General features: G+C 42.4%; 1 protein-coding gene and 1 long non-coding RNA gene across 7 annotated transcripts in view; one reads left to right on the top strand and one right to left on the bottom strand.

The window, feature by feature from the left end:
• Positions 1 to 874: 874 nt before the first annotated feature.
• LOC125961740 (uncharacterized) lies at positions 875 to 14,238 on the bottom strand. Its single transcript, XR_007472687.1, has 3 exons — positions 14,150 to 14,238; positions 13,761 to 13,845; positions 875 to 1,095 (listed from the first exon to the last, which is right to left on the bottom strand). It is a non-coding gene; the product is annotated as an uncharacterized LOC125961740 (long non-coding RNA).
• A 619-nt stretch (positions 14,239 to 14,857) lies between these two features.
• The window catches only part of TBC1D31 (TBC1 domain family member 31), a 61,732-nt gene continuing 52,600 nt past the window's right edge, over positions 14,858 to 23,989 (top strand). Inside the window, exons 1-3 of one of the 6 annotated variants that reach the window (XM_033419866.2) lie at positions 14,858 to 15,086; positions 18,770 to 18,916; positions 22,535 to 22,650. In XM_033419866.2, the coding sequence (XP_033275757.1) occupies positions 15,010 to 15,086; positions 18,770 to 18,916; positions 22,535 to 22,650 (340 nt within the window). In that variant the 5' untranslated portion in view covers positions 14,858 to 15,009. Of the gene's footprint in view, positions 15,087 to 18,769; positions 18,917 to 22,279; positions 22,354 to 22,534; positions 22,651 to 23,989 lie in introns of those variants that run through there. The other 5 variants (XM_033419864.2, XM_033419865.2, XM_033419868.2 and 2 more) reach the window with 5 other exon arrangements.

Raw genomic sequence — 23,989 nt, forward strand, 5'->3', positions numbered from 1 at the left:
TTTATTTTGGCACACGGGGCTGGGAAACAAGAGGATTAGTAAATAGCATATAAAGCATTTCCCATTTGTTATTCTGATTAGTGCACGTGTGTGTGTGTGTGTGTGTGTGTGTGTGTGTGTGTGTGTGTACTAAAGAGCCTTCTACACACTGTAAAGGAATCAACCTGGATTCCAGTCCTGCCTCTGTCCTCTGCTGATTGTGTGACCATGGGCAAGTAACTAACCTCTTAGCTGACTTATCCAAATGGGAAAATAGTATTTACCTGCCACCGACATCAAGGTTGTTGTTTGTTTGTTTTAATTGAGAGCCTGCTGTTTACCAAGCTCTGTGCTTGTGCTTTCTGGGCATCATCTCTCTCTCTCTCTCTCTCTTTTTTAAATAAATAAATTTATTTATTTATTTTTCGCTGCGTTGGGTCTTCGTTGCTGCACATGGGCTTTTTCTAGTTGCAGTGAGCGGGGGCTATTCTTTGGTGTGGTGAGCGGGCTTCTCAGTGCGGTGGCTTCTCTTGTTGTGAAGCACGGGCTCTAGGCACGCGGGCTTCAGTAGTTGCAGCACACGGGCTCAGTAGTTGTGGCTCAAGGGCTCTAGAGCGAAGGCTCAGTAGTTGTGGCACACGGGCTTAGACGCTCCGCGGTGTGTGGGATCTTCCCGGACCAGGGCTCGAACCCGTGTCCCCTGCACTGGAAGGCAGATTCTTAACCTCTCCGCCACCAGGGAAGTCCCTGGGCATCATCTCTCTTAATGTTCACACTAATGTTGCCGAAACTCGGCCTCTGTTCACCAGTGCCACTAGAAACGCAGAGATAGAGTTTTGGGTGAAGTTGAAAAGAATAGCTTTATTGCTTTCAGGCAAACGGGACCACAGCGGGCTATTGCCCTCAGAACCGTGTGTCCCACCCTGGAGAGGGTAGTGAGTTTTATAGTGTTCAAGGAGCAGGGAGTGGTCAGCTGGTGGACATTTTTCTGATTGGTTGGTGGTGAGGTAATCAGAAGTCAGCATCATCAACTTTCTGGTTCCAATCCATCTGGGGTCTACATGTCTGTGGGCAGCATACAGTTAACTTCTTCCACCTGGTTGGGGGTTTCAGTATCTGCAAAACAGCTCAAAGGCCATGGCTCAGAATATTATCTATAGTCCTTGAGGAAGAAATAAAGGTCCTTAACTTTGTTTAATGGCTAAAGTATTATTATTTTATCTTGCTTGACTGTTTTCCTTTCTGCATTTTCTCACTTCTCTGATTAAATTTATTCTTTGACTAAATTATTTCTACAGACAAAATGTAGGCGGAGGACATGGGTGGAGGTCTATTCTGGGAAGGCTTCATAGAGTCCTGCTCGGTTACACTAACCCCCATAGGCAGGTACTATTATTACAGAAACAGAGATTAATTTATCGAAAGTCACATAAGTGTAAGTGGTGACTCACATCTAGGTCTATCTGACTTGAGTCAATCTTTTAACCACTCTGCTGTACCTCTGTGAAAATAATGAAGGCTTTTTATAAACTCATAGGTTTTTATAAACTCATAGGTACTGGTTGTCCTATGCATTGATTAATTTTGTGTGTTGACAATTTGAAAATCTTTATGCATATACATCTTTGTATAAAATAGCTAACTGTTTTTTCCACTAATAGCTAACATTTACTGAGTGTTAACAGTTTGGCACTTTATCCATTAGTCTTTGCAAGAACACATCACCCTATGAGGTACTTTTATTTCCATTTATAAACGAAGAAACAGGAGACTTCCCTGGTGGTGCAGTGGTTGAGAATCTGCCTGCCAATGCAGGGGACACAGGTTCGATCCCTGGTCTGGGAAGATGCCACATGCCGCGGAACAACTAAGCCTGTGTGCCACAACTACTGAGCCCACGTGCCACAACTACTGAAGCTTGCACACCTAGAGCCTTTGCTCTGCAACAAGAGAAGCCACCACAATGAGAAGGCCACACACTGCAACGAAGAGTAGCCCCTGCTTGCCGCAACTAGAGAGAGCCCGCACAGCAACAAAGACCCAACGTGGCCAAAAATAATAATAATAAAAATAAACCTTTAAAAAAATAAAGAATAGAAGGGAAAACATATTTTAAAAATAAATAAATACGTGAAGAAACAGCCTCAGAAAAGTGAAGTCACTTGCCACTTGCCAGCAGATGCATAGGTAAGATTTAAACCCAGGTCTATCTGAATTCAAAGGTGGTGCTCTTCTTGTTTTTGTTTTTGTTTTTGTGGTACGTGGGCCTCTCACTGTTGTGGCCTCTCCCGTTGCAGAGAACAGGCTCCGGACACGCAGGCTCAGCGGCCATGGCTCACGGGCCCAGCCGCTCCACGGCATGTGGGATCTTCCCGGACCGGGGCATGAACCCGTGTCCCCTGCATCGGCAGGCGGACTCAACCACTGCGCCACCAGGGAAGCCCAGTGGTGCTCTTTAATTCGGCCCTTCAACAAGGTTTTTGTCAAATACTTGTGTCTTACTCTGAACCAGCTGCTATAACAAAGTTCCATAGATTGGGTGGCTTATAAGCAACAGAAATTTATTTCTCACAATTCTGGAGGCTGGAAGTCCAAGACCAGGGTGCCAGCAGGGCCAGGTTCTGGTGAAGGCCCTCTTCATGTTGCAGACTTCTCCATCACATCCTCACACTGGTGGAAGGGGCAAGGGAGCTCTCCCAGATCTCTTTCATAAGGGTGTTAACCTCATCATGAGGGTGGAGCCTACAAAAGGCCCCACCTCCTACATCACATTGGGCAGTAGGATTTCAGCACTTTGGGGAGAATTTGGGAAAAACACCAACAATCAGACCACAGGAGCTTGTTATTGTACCGGGTACTCTTGTAGGCATTGAGGATCCAGCTGTAAACCAAATTGACAAATAATTCTGTCCTCTTAGAGGTTACATCTTACAGGATGTAGAAAGACAGTTGAAAGGGGTAAAAGTAAGAAGTTTAGTAGAAAACTGTTGATAAATGCTAGGGAAAAAAATAAAGAGAAAGAGATTTGGGTTGGTCAGGAAAGGCTTCACTGTGACCTCAGGAGCTATTTTAGTAAAGGTCTTAAGGAGGTGAAAGAACAAACAATGTGGATATCTGGGGGAACAGCAGTTCAGGTAGAAGGACCAGCAAAGGCCCAGAAGTGGGATGGTGCCTGGAACGGAGGCGGTACAGCACGAAGACCAGCGTGGCCGAGTGGAGAGGGAGTTGGGCAGAAGTTCAGAGAGAGAAAGGAAGAATCAGACAAGACTTTGTAGTTTACTGAAAGGACCTTGCATTTTATCTTGCTCTTAACTACTGTGCCACACTGCCTCTCAATAATTCTACGGAACAGATTTCTAGGAGTGGGATTCTGAGATGAAAGGATACAAACATCCTTATGACTATTATTCCCGGAGATCACCTGATTGTAAAGCTAATCAACATTAGGCTACCGGACCCCTCACACGGCTCTTCCAAGGATTTCCCTTAATTTTGTATTCATAATTTTACTCTTTTTCCTTCAAGAGGGCCCCTCAAATTGTATAAACTTCAGGCCCAACAAAACCTGGATCTGCCCACTTTCTGCATATTGTCATACTGCTTTTCAGCCATAGAAAGCTTAGGCTACAGGGTCATTTCCCTTGAGCTCTGCATAGCGTTGGAGAAGAATCAGATCCCCGGCACCTCCAGCTGAGTTCCCAATCAAATTCCGGTTTCCACGTAGGGACAGGCTCTGGCTCTCAGCCTATCCACAACCCAGATGGCCAGTCCTCTTCACCAGCCACTGGTAAATGATGAACAGGTTTAGGACACCAGCAAAGCAGGGCCTCAGTGAATTTATCTATCGATAGAATCGCCCAATCAGATAATCTGTTGTTTCTGATTTTGAATTACAAACGGGAGTAGGTACCTTCATCTTTTTAGATTTAGGGTCTGACTCTAAAGGTGTCGATCCAGCCCTACCTGCCCTCCCTCCCTCCCACTCCAGCCAAAACTCTCCCCTCCTCTTCCTTTTCTTTCCCTCTGAAAACATTCAGGTGCCTCGAGGGAATGGCCTTCCAGAATCCTGTGACTACAGTTGAATAACACCAATGAGTCATGTTACGTATACAACAAGTACTGATTGCTTCCACCAAAAAAGAAGAGGGTCTCAGACTTGTGAGCTCTAGCAGGTGAGCTCCACAAGGATGGAGACTTTGTTTTGTTCACTTTTGTATCCCCAGTGCTTACATCTGTGCCTGATACATAATGGGTGCTCAAGAAATACTTGCGGAATGGATGAATTATGATTCATTCTAGAAATTTTCCCTGACTCCCCATCCTAGGTCAATGCTCCACACGCTTCCTCTATTACTCCTAGAACACCTTACACAAATCACCATCATTGCACTTAGCTCTCTGTTTTATAATTACGTGTGTGTGTGTGTGTGTGTGTGTAGCTGTCTCCTCTAGAGTATAAGCTCCTTCAGGTGGAGGCTGGGTTGTATAACTCTTCACACAAGACGGAAGAAATTTCATGAGCAAATCCTGGCCTCTCCAACTTCAAAATATATCCCCAATCCAACCACTTTGCAACATCTCCACTATGCTACCCCCCATCCCAACTATTCCTTAGTGACTGAACTTCTGCAGTAGACTTCTAAGTGGTCTCTCTGCTCCCTGCCTCACCACTGCACCATCATGGAAGTCCAAAATACACACTTTTTAAAACAAATATTTGGGGCTTCCCTGGTGGCGCAGTGGTTAAGAATCTGCCTGCCAATGCAGGGGACACGGGTTCAATCCCTGGTCCAGGAAGATCCCACATGCTGCGGAGCAACTAAGCCCGTGTGCCACAGCTACAAAGCCTGTGCTCTAGAGCCCGCGAGCCACAACTACTGAAGCCTGCGCGCCTAGAGCCCGTGCTCCACAACAAGAGAAGCCACCGCAATGTGAAGACCACGCACCGCAACGAAGAGCAGCCCCTGCTCGCTGCAACTAGAGAAAGCCCGCACACCGAAATGAAGACCCAGTGCAGCCAAAAATAAATAAATTAAATAAATAAATTTCTTTTTTAAAAAAACAAATATTTGCTATTCCAAAATGAAAATCATAAGTTATAAATTACAGTTCCAATAAAATCAATATAGTGCCTAATTATCATATAAATGAGAAATAAAAGAAAATTGATTTATACTATAATATGTATTTTAACATATAAATGTTCAGGCACAACTACATCAGTAGGTGGAATGAAATAGTCTGCTGCTTGCAGTTACACATAAAGTCATGATGAGTGAAGAACTACAAGTGCAGACATACCCACATGCTATGTTTGTAACTCAAACATCACCAGCCACACAGGTTACAGGATTGGCATTGGTTACAGGATTATCTAAAATGGTGGACAACTCAGGAAAGTTCTGAATATAACAAAGGGCATCAAAGTTCATAGATAATTAATAAAAAGAGAAATTGAACTTTGTAAAAATAAAATGTTTACTTAACAAAAAAGTTACAAAGTCAAAAGGCAAAGTGGGAGAAAATAGTTTCAAGGTATATCACAGATAGAAGACTAATATCCCCACGTAAATAAAGAACTTGTAAAATCTGAGGGGAAAAAAGACCAAAAACCCAACAGAAAGTGGACAAAATACACAGATAATTCACCAAAAAATATATTAAATTACCCGAAAACATATTAAAAGATATTCAACTTTTCTCATAATAAGAGAAATGCAACTTAAAACCATACTCAGATACTATTTCTCACCTATTAGACTGGCAAGAATTAGTATCCCTAGGGAAGGAATTTATTACAATAGAAACAACGTATGCATTTACCCTTTAATCTGACAATGTCAATTTTAGTAATTCAACCTGAAGATAAACCTGTAACAGTACAAAAAAAATTGTACAAAAACTTAGATACAAGGTTATTTATTGTGCTGTTTGTAACTGCAACCTATCGGAAAGAACCTAAGTGCCCATACATAGAAGATAGATTGAACAAACTATAATACATTCACACATTAGAATAATATGCAGCTGTAAACAAAGAATAAGAAAGATCTCTACAAAACCATATGGAGTGATATCCAGGATACCTTGATAAGTGAAGAAGAGTGCAAAATAGTATAAATATATACAATGCCATTTTTCATGTAATAAAGAAGAGGAAATAAGAACACATCCACACATACATTAGAAAGAACAAGTACATACACCTTAAATTTACACAATTTTATATGTCAAATATATTTCAATTTTTAAAAAAGAAGAAAGAAAATAAGTACAATCTTGCCTCAATGAGTACGGTAGGTGCATTCTAGGAAATTTTAGTGAATGTAAAATCCCTGTAAATATCCTTTATGTTTATATATATGTAAAACAGAATTCAGTTCTAGTTTAGCTATTACAAACAGGGTTTTCATTTACAGGAATATCTTGGTAACATTCAAAAGGGTTTGGGACCAGTTTATACACTCCAGGATGCCTACCTAGCATCCCTGCCCCCTGTTCTAAAGGCCAGTTGTGCCCCTAGTCATTGTGAGAACCCAAAACAATCATGGTATGGGTTGAATTGTATTCCCCCAAAAGATATATTAATGTCCTAACCCCCAGTACCTGTGACCATGACCTTATTTGACAATAGAGTCTTTGCAGATGTAATTAAGTTAAAATGAGGTTAGACTAGATTAGGGTGAGCTAAACTACTGGATTAGCAATGACTTGGTTTCCTTATAAAAAGAGAAAACAGACACAGACACACACAGGGGAGAAGGCCGTGTGAAGACAAGAGCAGAGATTGGAGTAATGCGTTTACAAAGCGAGGGACACCAAGGATTGCCAGCCACCCCCAGGAGTTAGGAGAGAGGTAGGGAACAGATGCTCCGTAGAGCCTCCAGAAGGAATCAACCCTGCCAGTACCTTGACTGCAGACCTCTGACCTCTGGAGACATAGAGGATACATCTGGTTGTTTTAAGCCACCCAATGTGTGATACTTGGTGACAGCAGCCCTGGGAACCAAATACTAAGCTCCCACACTGTGCAATGAGTACACTGTGGGGAACCTGTCATTGTGTCTCCCTCCCGCTCAGCGTCCAGTTCCCTGATCAGACAGCATCCCTCAACAGTGCCTTCCCTAAACCCCTTAATCAGAGTATCACCCCACCCCCATTGTTCTCATCCCTTTACCCTGCTTAAAATTGTCTTCACTTTTCATTACCTAACATGATATCATCTATTTATTCCATTAGTTGTTGTCTGTCTTCCCAACTAGAACGGCAAGCTCCATGCAAAGGCAACTGTGTCTCATTCCCTGCTGCACCCCAGCACCCAGGACAGCCCTGGCCAGCAAGATGCGTTCCATTGACATTTACTGAACTAATGAGTGAGGATTCTTTTGCTCAGATAGGGCAAATGTAACCTTAGCATAATGAGGAACAGAACAGAATAGCTTCCCTGGAGAAGCGAGCAAAGAGAGGTATCAAGAGCTTCTGAGAGCTGGAAGACTTGGGGGAAAAGTCATTTGAGATATTTTCCTGGAAGTTGGAGGTGTGACCTCTTTCAGTCGCGGAATTTTGCAGACGTGATGTGCAAACATGCATATGCTTGCCTGGCAAGGCACTGGATCCAGAAAGGCTACATCTGTCACATTTGTTTGAAGCCAATCCAAGTAGGCTAAACATGCATTTGGAGAGCTGGGAAAGAATTTTATATCTTGCACGTGCTGTCAGAGGCAGTAGGGAAAACATGTTGGGAAGAGAGAGCACATACTAAACAGCGAAATTGGTGCTGTGAGGTTACACACAGGGTTTCTTAGCCTCGGCACTGTTGACACTTTGGGTTAGACAGTTATTTGTTGGTGAGGGGCTTCCCTGTGCAAAGGGTGATTGGCAGCAAATGACAACCTCACCAGTTATGACAACCAAGAACGTCTGCAGATGTGGCCAAATGTCCTCTGGGGTTCTGGGGGCAAACTCACCGCTGGTTGAGAACCACTGAGTTATATGTGGTGCTTGTCTACTCCCCCTCCTCCATTTGCAATTCCCCATACATCCTACACACACGCACACACATGCGCATGTGCGCACACCCCACACATGTCCGGTAGGACAACACTCTCAACTCCCCTCAAAGGAAGCTTTATTCCTATGTGTACTCCCTCCAAATGTGCCCTGGGATTTCCTGATGTCATCCGTGGTCAACCATTATATTAGTAGCCTATGACAAAATACATCTCTCGGGATTCCTGCACATATGTAATTCCCATCTACATTGAGTCTAGACTTGACCATGTGACCTCCTTTAGCCAATGGGACATTAGCGGGCATGGTGATACAAACAGGCTTGTTAAACACTGACACATTCAGGCTTGTCCTATTGGAACATTTCTTTCTTGAGAGCCAGTACCATGTAAAGAAGATCAGGCTAGACTCCTGAAGGCCCAGAGGCCACATGGAGAGACGCACTGGTAGATGAGAAGCCATTGTGGATGTTCCAGTTCAAGATGAACTTGGGCTGAATGCAACCGTGAGTGATCTTGGCTACACCATGTGGAACAGAAGAACTGTTCAGCTGAGCCCAGTCAACTCACAGGACTGGAAAACAGGAAATCAGTTTTGTTTTAAGCCAATAAGTTTTGAGGTACTGTGTTACATAGCAAGTCAGCTGAAACATTAGCAAATGTCCAAGTTGATGAAAGTAAGAAAGAGTGCAGAGCTGGAGCAGGCTCATGCTAGCTCACAAGAGCAAACTGTTAAATTTTCTGAGTCAATTATTAAATATTAAATTATATTAACTTAGGTAGAAATAAATTATATCTTTTAAAAGGTAATACTCAAAACATATCATTTTTTAAATTATTTTAATTCATTTTACTATTATCCGTGCTCTTGGGGTTGTGTCTATTGTATCCGTATGGTGACCATACTATATAATAGTGTGCTACGGCTCATCTCTCTCCAACTCTGCATTCAATGACATCACATTCACAGCTTGAAATTGGCCATAGTAGGAGTATTTATACCACAGAAATTGCCAAATTCTACAAACCAGAGTTTTTTGTCCAAACAGCCAGTTGTTAACTATATCTGCATATCACTGGTACTCTCCCTAGAAGGGCTTAAATAATAGCAATAATAATAACTAGGAGACGACTTCTATGTGTCAGCTGCTGTTCTAAATTCTTCACAACTCTATGGGGTTGGCACTATTATTGGCCTGATCTTACAGATGAAGAAATCAAGGCACAGAGAAGTTAAATACTTTGCCCAAGGTTATAGTACTCGTAAGCTCTAGAGCCAATGTACTTAGGCATTCTGGGTACCATGCCTTTACACATAGGCTGCCCACATTTTCCAAACCACTAGTCAGGGTACAAGATCTAATAAGTGCAATGTACTTGGGGGGAGTATAGGGCAGAATACTTGAAATTAGGACTCTATGTTCACAGTACTTATGACTTAGAGGTTTTAATTTTATGCAAAATTTTAATTTTACGCAAAATTCAAATAGGAGCTTCTATAGGATTAAAAAATAAAAGCAAGCAAGACCAAAGAAGAAACTATGTAATAACGAAGTGAAAAGTGGTTACCTATGCCAACCCGCACCTGTCCACGTCTGCGTCCTCGCATAGAATTCTCTGAAGGGTCAAGCAGATGGAACCAGCGTCCAGCCCACTACTTCACTAACAAAGACAACACCCTTCTAAGGTCTATAGGTGAAAGAGCCCGCCCCACTGTGCATCTCTATCTTATCTTTCTCTTTCCTCCCGTGGATAGCTGCTTGCAGTAGTTTTCAAAGCCATCTATATAATGAAAGTAACAAAAATACTTAGAGAGTTAGAGAGGGGGGAGGGATGAATATAGGTGGAGCACAGAGGATTTTTAGGGCAATGAAAATGTTACCAAATCAGGTCGGGCTGCTCGCTGCTTGAAAAAAATCAATACTCGCAGAATTTGGTAGAAAGGAAAGTTGCCTTTAATCAGAATGTTGGCAATCTGGGGAGACGGTGGACTTGGTGTCCCCCAAAGACCATCTCCAAAGATTTTGCTCTGCCATGAAAGTGTTCATCCTCACTCGGCTCTGTGGCCTCTCTCCACACACTGCCCAGAGCGGGCAGGAAGGATGCCACGCTGCCCTAGAATACTTCAGTGGACAATGAATGCTTAGCCCAATCAGTTTGCCTTCCTCCCTTACAGCACTTAGAGGCATTTTACTCATGGTTTACTGGCATCCTGTCACACGTGATGGATCGTCTGTCCTCTGAGCCCACAAGTTATTAGGAGCCTGTGAATCAAGAATAGTTATCCAGTCCTATGGGAGATATTCCCAGCATTCTCTGACTCCACAGCCCTCTGCCCAGGGAGGCCTTTGGAATAGGCCACTACATGCAGAGCATAATTTGGAAGGTTTAAGCTTCCCTATAGAAGCTTCCTGAGCTGGCTTATACCAGTGCCTACAATTACACACTTAGATATTAATTTCTCTGGCATAATGTTTGCATATAATTTTTTTAAACCCAACTGCCCAAAATAGGGGAATTATTAAATTATGCTGCATCCATAAGATGGGATATTATGCAGTTGCAGCTAAGGCAGAGGTGGCTCTAGGCTGTCCTTGCTTCTTAGGACAGCTTTGGACGAGATAGAGATCAAGAATTCTAAGTCCTACTCCTCTCCTGGCCACACGTAAGGGCTGTAAAGATGAGAAACTTGCAACCACTGCCCACTCTGCCGTGGAAGAGGGAGCTTCACCCTCTGGTCTCCTCCTTCCTTTAGTCTGGAGGAGGCCTTTTAGAAACCCTAGTTTATGTGAGTTGTTTCTCACTGTATGTGGGACTGATCTTGCTGCCTGTCAAGATCAACATCACATTTTCCCCTCTGCTTTGATACTGTACCATTTCAACTGTAGGTGTCAAATCCTTTTGATTCCACATGAAATACTACCCTTGGTTGCTTTCATGTATGTTTTATGAGAACCCCTAGGCATGAATATTTATTTAAGCAACTTGGAACACAACCCTTTGATTTTCCTTTTCTGTTCTGATTCATGTTTAAAGGTTGGGGGACATGCACTATGTCATAGTTCACCTGTAATGGCTTTGGCCTCCTCACCCCTTTCCTTACAGGGCCAAATAGTTGTCTAGGAAACGGAAAACGTTGCCTGGGTTTGTGTCAGTTAGCAGCATGACAAACATTTCTGTTTTACTGATGAAACAGAACTCTTTCCTGTGCAATGTCAGCTTTTCTACACAATATGTCAACGGACCTTTGTCATCCAACTGTTGCCTGTTTGGTTTCCTTCCACGGTGACTGACTTGGTCAACCCTTCATCCATATTAATAGTTTCTGTGCATTCAAAGACATGGTCAAGAGGATGAAAAAACAAGACAAAGACTAGGAGAAAATATTTGCAGAACATAAACATGATAAAAGGCCTATATCCAGAACATATACAGAATCCTCAAAACTCAATAATAAGAAAACAACCCAATTATAAATCAGGCAAAAGATTTGAGCAGATATATGCAGAAGGCAAAAAATCCCATGAAAAGATACTGAGCATCATTTGTCATTCCAGAAATGGAAATTAAAATCACCATGAAAGGGAGTTCCCTGGTGGTCCAGCACTTAAGACTCCGAGCTTCCACTGCAGGGGGTGTGGGTTCGATCCCTGGTCAGGGAACCAGGATCCCACACAAAATAAACTCACCATGAAGTACCACCACACTCCTAGAACGGCTATAATGACAAAGACTCATCATAGATACGGAGTATCTGAAACTATCCTACACTATCCAGTATCGGTGGGTATGTAAAATGACAACTACTTTGAAAATGACTGATACTTTCTTAAAAAGTTAAACCTGGGCTTCCCTGGTGGCGCAGTGGTTGAGAGTCTGCCTGCCGATGCAGGGGACACGGGTTCGTGCCCCGGTCCGGGAGGATCCCATATGCCGCGGAGTGGCTGGGCCCGTGAGCCATGGCTACTAAGCCTGCGTGTCTGGAGCCTGCGCTCCGCAGCGGGAGAGGCCACAACGGTGAGAGGCCCGCGTACAGCAAAAAAAAAAAAAAAAAAAAGTTAAACCTACACTTACCATACGGCCCAGCCATTCCACATCTAGGAATTTACTCATCAGAAATGAAAACATATATTTATACAAAGACTTGAACAGGAATGTCCATAACAGCTTTCTTTGTAATAGCCAAACACTGGAAACAATCCCAACGTTCACCAACAGCTGAATATACCACTAATTGTGGTACATCAATCCCATGGAATACTACTCAGCAATAAAAACATATGCACCCCTGATATACCCAACAACATAGTTGACTCTCAAAATAATTATGCTGAATGAAAGAGACCGGATCAAAAAAAAAAAAAAAGAGTACCTAGTTTAACACCCATTTGTATAAATTTCTAGAAAATATTAACTAATCTAAGAGACAAAGCAGATCAGTGGTTGCCCATGGACAAGGTGGGGTAGGGATAAAAAGAGATTGCAAAGAGGCAGAAGGAAAATTTTGGAGGTGATGGATATATTCATTATCTTGATTATGGTCATGGTTTCACAGGAATATATTTACGTTAAAACTTATAAAATTATACACTTTAAATATGTACAGTTTATTAAATGCGAAATTATACCTCAATAAAGCTGAAAAATATCTATGTACAGTATGCATCAGTTATTGACTACGTAATGATTCAAGAAGGAACTAGAAAACGGTCTACCAACTTGGGTTACTAAACTGGGCGATTAGAGACTTCCCTGGTGGTCCAGTGGTTAAGACTCTGCACTTCAAATGCAGGGGGTGCAGATTCGATCCCAGGTCGGGGAACTAAGATCCCACATGCCACATGGTGCGGCCGAAAAAAAAAAAAGAGAAAAAATTGGGAGGTGGGCAGCCATGGGTGCACATCTCTTCAGTTGCCAGCCTGACCTTCAGATCTGGTCCAACTAAATCCAAAGATAAGTGAAAAGTGGGTGTCCAGAAGATCTGTAATATGGAAACCTCTTTACCAATGTATCTGAAATTGAATAGGATGGTCACAGAGGCTGTGACAACCCATACAAGCTGAGCTGCAGGCAGGTTAAACCAGAGTAGTTAAGGAAATCATTCAACGGATTTGTCTCTGCTACTGATAAAAAGTTGTATGGTTACCTGTGTGAGACACAAATGTGGGAAATAACCTGTTTCAAGTTAGGTGCCCTTAAGCTTAACACCTTAAATTTCCTGAATAATAATGCAAACATTCATACATACAGTTTATTACCATCTCAAGTCCAATAAATAAAAATAAAATTAAAATATTGAAAAATAAAAATCTCCTCTGCAAAGGGTTACTAAGAGTTGTCTCTCAGGGCTACCCCTTGATAACAATACAAAAGTTTTAAAATTCAGGGCTTCCCTGGTGGCGCAGTGGTTGAGAGTCCGCCTGCCGATGCAGGGGACACGGGTTTGTGCCCCGGTCCGAGAAGATCCCACATGCCGCGGAGCGCCTGGGCCCGTGAGCCGCGGCCGCTGAGCCTACGCGTCCGGAGCCTGTGCTCCGCAATGGGAGAGGCCACAACAGTGAGAGGCCCGCGTACCGCAAAAAAAAGAAAAAGTTTAAAAATCCACACTGCTAAATTTTTGTGAGCGTTTTGTATTTCTGCTAGAGTTTGCGCTTTTTAAATATCATGGTCATATAATTTTGTAAAAAGTCATTTTTCTACCCGTAGTGGGTTGAATGGTGGACCCCGGAAATATATACCCAGGGAGTAATGCCCAGAACGTGTGAATCTTACCTTATTTGGAAAATGGGTCTTTGCAGGTGTAAGTAAGTTAAGGATCTTGAAATGAGGAGATTATCCTAGATTATCCAGGTGGGCCCTAAATCCAAGGACAGGTGTTCTTATAAGAGAAAAGCAAAGGGAGGTTTGAGACAGAGATTAGAGGAAAAGACAAGGCTTGGTGAAGTTGCAGGCAGAGAATGGAGTGATGTGGTCCCACGCCAAGGAAGCCAGCAACCACCAGAAGGTGGAAGAGGTAAAGTAATCTTCCCTAGGGCCTCTGGAGGGAGTGACCTGCCAACACTTTGATTCAGACTCCGGCCTCCAGAACTGTGAGAGAATAAATTTCTGTTGTTTTAGCCACCAAGTTTGTGGCACAAAGCCTCAGCAAACCAATACACTACCTCATAAAGCACTAAAGATGAAGGTGACAGTATCACCAATGTTGTAGGTTTGTTATGAGGATTAAAAAACTTAAATGAGTTAATAGTCCTAAAGCACTTAGAAGAGTGTTTGATACCAAGTAAGCACTATACAAGTTCTAAGTAAATATTTACCAAAAAGAATTTCTCTGGCGTCAACGCAGCTGGTTGTTCATGACATTGCTTTACCGGTGCATGACTGGTGGATCCGACGCCATAATACTGGAGCCTCTTGTTAGACTACGGAATTAAAACAACATTCATGACGATGATGAAAAGGCCAAGAAGAGTGGACTCCATCAAGGTTCTTTTTTGAACCCGAATGTTCTATAAAAGGAACCCTTCAATTCTCAATGCATTTGGGTCCTTGCTTCTCTATTAGTTGTCTGTACAACTCCTCAATCCCTAAACGCAACGTGAAACGGGATCTGGGGGCCCTGGGGAAAAATCACTTTTATTGCTTCCGTTGAACGCCTAAAACCCAGCGAGGGCCCCAGCAAGCAGAAATCCCAAGCCGATTCCGCGCGCCAGGTTACACCTGCAGAAAACTACGATTCCCAGAAGGTTTTGGGGGGGGTGGGGAGGGGAGAACGGACCGCGAAAGGGGGCGGAGTCTAAGGGAGAAGGTCGTAGGCTGATTCCATTGGTCTGAGCGGGAGGGGTCGCCTGGGCGGGGTTTAGCGCCGTCCGATCGGCGGCCTGCGCGCTGTTGGTACGGTCGGCGGGGATACGGGCAACCACGGCCGGCGCTCAAGTTTCCCGGGCAGGAAGCGCGGGGCGAGCCGGAAAGGCGCCGGGACCGTTGTCCGCTGGACAGGCGACGGTCGGGCGCGGACTGCGATATGCAGAGCATAAACCTGGGCAACAAGGAGAGCGGCAAGATATGGCACCGCAAACCATCCCCGGCCACTCGGGACGGGTAAAGGCCGCGGCGGGAGGCGCGCGCTGTGGAGGGGGATGGCCGCCGGCGAGGGGCGGGTCCGCGTCTTTGGCGAGGCGTTGGAGGGGCTGTTGGGGAGGATCTCGGGAAGGGGTGCGGGGGGCCGGATGGAGGTTCGGGTCCTGACTCTGATCCTGCCCCGGATACCTGGGTTGGGTGACCTCGAGCAAGTGCCCTGAGTTTCATGATCCTTAGAGACCCCCCTCCCAGTCCTGGGGACGGGGTCTCATTAGAATCAACGTGGAGCGGGAGGTCCTGGTTTATGCCAGGGAATTTGAGTTTCTGGTGAGTACCAGGACTGCCTGCCTTAATTAACACAATCCCTGTAGTATTCCTGGCACGCAGTTGATGCTCAGTAAATACTCATTAGTTATTCCAGCTGGGAAAGAACTCAGGAGGAGGAACTGTTGCGGGAGGAGGAGAACAATGCATTTCTCCCCCTTCCAAATGCCGCAGTTTATCCATCCTTGAATCATTGTTTGTATTCAGGCAAGCATTCGCTCATCGACTATTTGATGAGCACTTACTATGTGCCAAGCTTCTAAGCGCTGAGGGACAGCTGTGGACCAAAACAAACTTCTGGTTCTCTTGGAGTTTACGTATTAACGTGTATGGTGATGATAGCGGTGGAGGAAGGGGTTGCGGTTCACAAGGTAGGGCACTCTTTCTAGTAAGGCTATAGTTGCTGCTGCTTTTTTTTTTTTTTTTTGATAACCTTTGTTTCTTTAGGACAGTTTTAGGTTCACAGCAAAATTGAGAGGAAGGTACAGAGATTTCCCTTATACCCCCTGCTCCCACACATGCCTAGCCTGCCCCTATTAATATTCTCCATTAGATATTTGTTGCAATTGATGAACCTGCATGAAGACATCATTATTACCCAAATTCCACAGTTAACATTAGGATTCAGTCTTGGTGTTCTACATTCTGTAGGTTTGGACAAATGTATAATGACTCATCCACCATTACGGTCTCATACAAAGTATTCTCACTGCCCTAAAAATTGCTGTTGCCCTGCCCATTCATCCCCTCCCCAACTCTTCTTTTCATTCAGTCCCCAGGTATCTGTCCTGTTTGAGGCTCCTGGGTGACTTTAATGGAAGCCTTTATCCCAAAGTGGTACCATCTTGGTTCCAGTTGCTGCACACAGATTAACCTTATTGCTTCTAATTCCTTCGGATCCCGTGGACTTTGCTGCCTCACTTGCACTCATATTGCAGTGTGTTTCTTGTTCTCATGATTTTTCTGTTGATCCTTTGCTTGCTCCTCAACAAATCAGTGCCAACTACAGATGCCCAAAGCACACTGCTGCACATTGTACCATTAGTTTCTTTGGTTTCTGGTTGCTATCAGTCCCCTAACAATACTGCTGTCCCGTCAACTCCATTGAATAAACATTTTATCTAGAATAGGGGTACTTCAGTAGAGGTTTTCATTTTCAAATTTGGAGTTTATGTAAATAGCACCCTTACTTCTCACATTCTCTAAATGTTGTAAAAGTTATGCCAACCCAAAATAATTCTCTTTCTTGCTGTTATAAAATATCTAGATACACATGCAAGATTCAAAAAATGAAAGAAACGAGTGCAAGTATCCTCATTTGTTTCTTCCACTAAAACATAGCTTTCTTTCTGTTCAATAAAACCCGTTGTTACGGTGTTGAGAGAAGCAAGGAGCATTGACTGCGGAGTCAGACGCACTTTAGTTGAAGTAAATGTCCACTCACTAGCTCTGTGACCTTGGGCAAGTTAATCTCTTAGGCTGTAAGTGAAAATAATCATACTTAACAGCAAGATTGTCTTAGGGAATTAGTGTCTCATGCAGCTTGGTGTTCAGTAAATATTTGATGTTTTTACTATGTTTAAGGACTGAGGAACTCTATCAGGCAAATTGTGAGCAATTGAAAATCCGTTTTAAATATTTGCGTGTGTGATTTATATGAAAAATCAGAAGGACAGAATTTTGCTATTAAATGTGATTATATCATGATGATAGGGTTATAATCAAATTATTAGTGTTTTTCTGTATTTTCCATATTTTGAACAGTGATCATGTAATCCAGACACATAATAAATGTTACAGAAAAAAGACTGGAGGGAAAAGTCGTTTGCTTGGTCTGAGCTTAATTGCCAGGGAACATTTTGATGTTGTTACTTATTATTTCAATACATTTATCCCCCCATCCCCCTTTGGGAATGTCAAACAAAAACCAGAGCTGGACAGTAGTTAACGTAAAAACAGACTGTATTCAGGACTGTTGCAATAGAGGAAACAAGACCACAGGGTAGAACTGGGCTCAGTTCTGAATACAGCCTGGGCAAGTGGGAAGCTATAGCCAAGGAGAAGGGTGGGAGGGGTCGCTGGATGGAAAATTACTAAGAGAAAACATCTGGGGTTAAGGGAGTTCTGGCTAAATCTACCTCACAGGATTCCTGCTGAAGACAGGCCAAGGTGATCAGACATCACTTGGGAGATGGTGGAGAATGAGGAACCCATCTGATGTCAAGGAAAGTAGTATTGAGGGTAGGGGGGTTCTGATTAAACTGACTAAGCAGCATTCTTGCTAAAAGTAGATTTTATAAGGGAGTGCACAGAAGGGCCTAGGAGAAGGTTTGGGAACCTGACTAAAGTTTGGTCAAGCTAAGAATCTTTGTCAGGGACTAGATTAAAAATAAGTGTACTGTTTCACCCAATGAGTCTGAAAGCCTTATTTTTAGATACGCTGTAGAAAATGTTTGATATACTTAATTCAATGTAGTGTTTTTTAAATGAAGTGATAATGAGGCAGATGTTTCAAATATTAAAATTCAAATTCGTAGAAAGTCAATTAAGATAAAAAATTTCATGATTTGAAAACTTGTTGCAGGAGAGAATGGGACTTTTCTGGTCTTCATGACCCAAATATAAACACATACATTATTTTAAAGAGTTAGTTAATTTGTGCTACAAGTTTTATAACAGTTTTCTTTTCAGCAGATACATGGTACATGATCTTCCTCTCAAAAAATAATAGCTTTAGACAAATATACCTAAAAATAAAACTCGTGTACACTTGGAACGTTCTGTAATCACAGAAACAAAATCTCATTAGGATATCTTAAAGTTAGGATATTGAATTGAATTTTTTCTTACATGTGGTAGCTTGTGATTTATATAAAACTCTCTACTTGTCACTAATTACTTCATTGTTTTTATCATGGGTCTGTTGCTTGATGTAACAATTCAACTACTCAATCAGAAATACATTTTCTTATCATATCCTGTTGTCTGTGACTTAATCACAGTTTATAAATCTCTTCGTGTGTGTTTATATTTTTTAGTGTCTGTCTTTACTACTAAACTGAAAGCTTCCTGAGGGCAGGGCTCCTGTCTATCAACTACTCTTAGCTCCTGGCTTGTTCAGTGTCTGACACCCTGGGTTTTCAGCTATTTGATAAATAAATGAATGGTAGCTACTTTGACAATAACTTCCAGGACAGTTTTCAGAAATCCTTGTAGGGTTGCCTCTAGGAGAGGCAGAGGAGCCGCAGCAATAGGAGAGGGAAGACGGGGTAGGCAGAAAACTTCAACATTAGTGAGGCATACTACAAAATCCATGGTTTTCATGACAAGTAATGCTTGACATAGAATTTAATGGTTCTTGTTTTTGTTTTTTTTGACAGAATTATAGTGAACATCATTCACAACACTTCTGACTACCTGCCCAAAGTTTTACGATTTTTGAATGTGGCTTTTGATAGCTCAGGTGATTCTTTAATTGCTGGGGACCATCAAGGAAATATCTATGTTTTTGACTTGTATGGAAACAGGTGAGCAGATACTTTGGCTATTTACCAAGTAATTAACTCCTTGACTATTTTAGTACCTGCTATTAATTATTCATTCGGAAAGATTTATTAAGTTCTTAATGTATTTCAGGCACTTTGTAAAACTCTGTCATAAGTGTTGGTAGAATAACGTGAGAAAGAATAGAAAGATAAAATGGTTGGATTACTTTTTCAGAGAATTAAAGTTCTGGTTTTAACAGCATCTCTAGTAGCTTTTTTCCCCTTAAATTTAAAATTTTATTATTGCTAATTTATCAGTTAATGTCTGTTAATTGTTTAGAAAGAACACAGTTTCCTTTGTACATTATTGTCAGTATACTAGATCTAGGAGTTTTAAAGAATTGATCCTTACTCGTCCTCGTCTTCTCTTCCTTTGCCGGACAATTAATGAAAAAGCAATTAGGTGGGATTGATTAAGGCAGGCATCTGTGCAGTGAGGGTGGGTGGATGGGAGGGAAAACTGTGTTAGCCCAGCCAGAGAGTCAGAACGTGTCTGCCTGGGGGCAGGGCAATCATGGGAAAGAGGGGAGGTTTGGTCAAATGAGTAAATAGATTGAGGATGATGGGGGCCAGATTCCTCACTATTGGAAAGGGGAATTACAAACCTGGAAAGGGAGAATACTCGACTGAACCCTGTGGAACTGGATTGTAATTGGGTATATCTGTGTGAACTCCTGGTTTTGAGCATGTATAGACAGACATAGAAATGAACAGAGGTGTGTGTATGAGAAAGTGCATGAATTATGTGTACATATATTTCCTAGCTTTGTCCACGCATAGGACCTGGGAGCAGTAACACCGCCGTAGTAATGAACATACCTAGTGCCCAGTTCTTTTCTAAATATCACTCTCTATTACAAGAAATCAGGGATCCTTGCAGAGATAGCCAGTTTCAGGATGGAGGCAGTGAGAGTACAAGATGAGCCTGGAACACTTTGGAGCCAGAAAGAAGGACTTGTTCAGAGAATGACGGGGATGTGTCAAAAAGACGTAAACGTCAGCTTGAAGGAGCTCTCTCTGGGCAGATTGGAGACAATTTGCGTTTCAAAATAATTGATAGTGATGGGTCATAATCCACTGAATAAAACAGAAATTCGTGAATTCATGCTGTAATCAACAAACAGATAGTTTAATGAGAATGGATATTTGCATAGTCGCAAAGTACCTCCCCACAAAGTATTTATTAATTAAAGAGGAAAAAAAGAGTCATTTTACAGTGAAGAAACCTGGCCAGCAGCACCTTATCAAATGATTAAAATTAAATTAACCAGTAGTGGGACAAATCAAAGTTTGTGTGCCACCTTATAGAGTGCAGTGGTAAGACCACAGTGTTGCTTCTCTGATAGTCCTGTCTACCAAAGACAGGTAACCTGAGTCTATTCAGTAGAATCAGCAGGCAAAGCTGGATTAAGGGTGTTGTAGAACAAGACTGGCTTGTGATCTTCATAAGGGTCAAGGTCGTGAAAGTTGTGGAAAGACTGAAGACTGTTCCAGACGGAGGGAGCCTAGACACATGGCAGGTCAAGGCTTGGACCTGGACTGGTCCCGTTGCTGCAAAGGACATTATTAGGACAGTGGGCAAAACTGGGGTCTGGGGATTAGATGGTAGTAATATATAAATGTAATTTTCTAATTTTGATGATTATATTATGATTATATAGGAGAATTTCCTTGTCTGTGGGAAACGTGATCTCAGTAACTTATTCTCAAATAGTTCAGGGAAGGAAGAGGTCATATATGATTTATCTATCTGTGATTTACTAGGTAGAAATCTGTTAATCATTGTTTCTACTCCTTACCAAAAAAATAATAGTCACAGTTTTCCCACCCTTTATTCTTGCTAACCTACCCAGCCAGTTCGCAATCTTAAATCAATACACCTGTCTCTTCTTTGCTCCCACTAAAGAAAATAACAGACTAAACAAAATAAAAATAATTGTTGATTGACTCCATTACAGAGTAATGAACTTCAGCATCAGTGATGCTAGTACTTCATTTATTGTATCTATTGTCATTTACTTTTCCCATTCTTCTCTGAATATTCCAAACTTTTACCAATTTCCGTGATTCCGTATGTTCAGACTCTACTCTTATTCTGACTGCCTAGCCTCCTAATTCATGAGAAAATAGATGCCCTCAAGCTTCCCTTTCTTCTCAAGGGAACCTCAAATATATCTGTAAGTTCAGCCATCCATAACTCTTTGCCACTTCATCTGTGGAAATAGGTGATCCTAATTTCTTCCAGCCCTAATCTCTATCTTCTATGGCCGCCCTTGGGACTTTGCACCATGAGTATTCCTCTCTTTTTATTCAGTCCACTGTTCCTTTTCTCTCTGTAAATATTCACATCTGGGCAGAGGTGTAAGTGGCGTAGCCGTGACTTGAAATCAGGCCTGTCTGATTCTAAAGCCCACTGCAGTGGGCTCCCTCTTCCTAACCGCCTAATCCAGTGGTCTCTTCTCATTTCTATTTGGGCATCTGTCCCTGGCCTGCCTCCTTCCATATTCTAGGTATTCTCTTTAATAATCTTATCACCATCAAGCCTCAGACTCCAGCTGCCACGTAACATTGTTAACTCAGACCTGCTTCTGCCACCCACTGAGGAGCTTCTAGGTTGGACTGTCTGGTGCGGTGGGTACCAGCTTGCATGGAGCTCTTTAGCCTTGAGGGGCGGCTAGTCCAAGTTGAGATGGGTTTTGAAGACTTACTATGAAAAAAAAAATGTAAAATATCTCTAACAGTTTTTTATCAGTGAAATGTTAAAACGGTAATATTTTAGATACACAATGAATTAAGTTAAATATGTTGAGATTAATTTCATATGTTTCTTTTTACTTTTTTTATGTGGCTCCTAGAAAATTTTAAATGATGCATGTGGCCTGCATTCCATTTCTTTTGGACAGCACGGCGCCAGATGCTTTTCAAGGGCCTTAAACTCTTCATGTTTAAAACCAGAATGATTGTTTCCTACCCCCACGTGGGTTCCTTTTTTGCCTAAATTTGAAGCCTTCATTTTTTAGTAAATGAAACTCTGGCTAGGTGCCAAGTACTCTGCTAAGTACTGAACATACATTATTTCATTTAATCATCGGATATTATTTCATTTAACTGTCACAACAACCTTACTAGACGTCTTTTCTTACCTTCATTTCACGTGTGAGGAATTCCTGATTCCTCCCTCTTCACCCCATGTTCCACGCATCACCAGGCCTTTCTCCACTTGACTTCTGACACCTCTCCTATTCGTCATTTCCATTTTATACCCGTAACTCTGGTTGAGAGTCTCTGTAGTAGCTTTCTTAATCATCTCTTCTTGTCCCCCTGTCCATCTGCCATCTCTGCCAGAATCCTCTTCCTGAAAGACATGCCTGACCATGATTCTGCTGTGCTCAAAAATTCCTGATGGCTTCCCATTCTGTGTAAGTAAAATCCAGACTCCTTCACATAGCAGGTAGCACTCTTCGTAATCTGTTTTTGTTCTGCCAAGATGGGAGCTCATTTTTCTGGGTTTCATTTTCTTCATCTCTAAGGACTCCTCCCATGTGAAATTTTACAATTATTGGAAGAATTTCTGATACTAACGCAGTAATCTCTTCATAGGTTTAATCTTGTTCAGCGAACATCGCAAGCCTGCACAGCTCTGGCCTTTAATCTTCATAGGAAGTCTGAATTCCTTGTGGCGTTAGCTGATTATTCTATTAAGTGTTTCGATACAGGTAAGAAGTCCTGTTTCTCTTTTGAAGCAGAGTGAAATGCAGACAGAAATACTGCAGGGAGCTGGCTGATCTCTGTAGTCTGAGGGATCAGACCCCACCCGATGACCCTCACTTCAGACACTAGCCACAGGTTTGGGGGTCCCAGGGCCATCCTCACATCAGATCAACAGACTACAAACTCAGGGTTCCCCACAACTTCCCCTAGGTTTGGGAGTTCACTAGAATGACTCACAGAATTCAGGGGAGCACTATGCTTATGCTTATAGTCTTGATGTAGCGAAAGGATACAAATTAAAACTAGCCAAAGGGAGAGACGCATAGGGTGGAATCTGGGAGGCTCACAAAAGGGAAGCTTCCATCGTCCCCAGGGACACATTACCCTCCTGGCATCCATGTGTGGCCATCCGCACCGAGTATTGCCACACCGGGAAAGTCACCCAGGCTCTGACTTCCAGAGTTTTTATTGAGGCTCCATAACATAGGCATGACTGGATTATTGCCCACTTGATTTTAAACTCAGTGTCCAGCCCTCCTCTTCTCTGGAGGTTGGGCTGACATCATGTGGCCAAAAGCCCCAACCTTCCAGTCACTCGCATGGTTGGTGTTTCTGGTGTGGCCAGTCCCCACTCTGAGGTTCTCTCCTTAGCATAAACATCTGCTGTTGTCCAGGGACCTACCACAAATAACAAAGACACTCCTACCACTGGAGTAATTCCAAGGGTTTAGAGGTTGCCTTCTTGGAGCCTGGACAAAGGCCATACCTCTCTTTGAAGGCCAAATTCCTTACTACACAGGTACAAGAATAAACACTTTTTAAATGTAATCCATGTATTTTATACCACATTATATTTTTTAATAGAGAACTTAGAGTTCTGTAAACTGAACTTATTAAGAAAAAAAATCTCAACTGCATTGTTTTTTCTTGTTATTAATGTAACCTATGTATTCTAATATTTAGAAAAATTATAAACAATAATAAGAATGGTAGTAATAGTGATAGCTAACACTTATTTAGTGTTTACTCCTTGCCAGGTACTGTCCTATGATTTTATACATATTAATTAATTTTACTCATCATAATAACCCACAGAGATGGATACTCTTGTTATGCCCATTTTGCAGATGAGGAAATTGAGGCACAGGAGTAACTTGACTAAGTTCCCACAGCTTGGTAAGCGGTGGAGCCAGGATTCCTAATCTGGGAGTCAAGCTGCAGGGTCCCGGCTCTTAATCACTGGTACCCTCTCACCGCACACGCAGGAAGAAAAGGCACTCATCCTGCAGTAATGCCCAGAGACACAGTCAGTGTTTTTATAACGGACTGATCTTTCCAATCTGT

Source organism: Orcinus orca, chromosome 17 (genome assembly GCF_937001465.1).
Source record: "Orcinus orca chromosome 17, mOrcOrc1.1, whole genome shotgun sequence".
NCBI classification, from domain to species: domain Eukaryota; kingdom Metazoa; phylum Chordata; class Mammalia; order Artiodactyla; family Delphinidae; genus Orcinus; species Orcinus orca.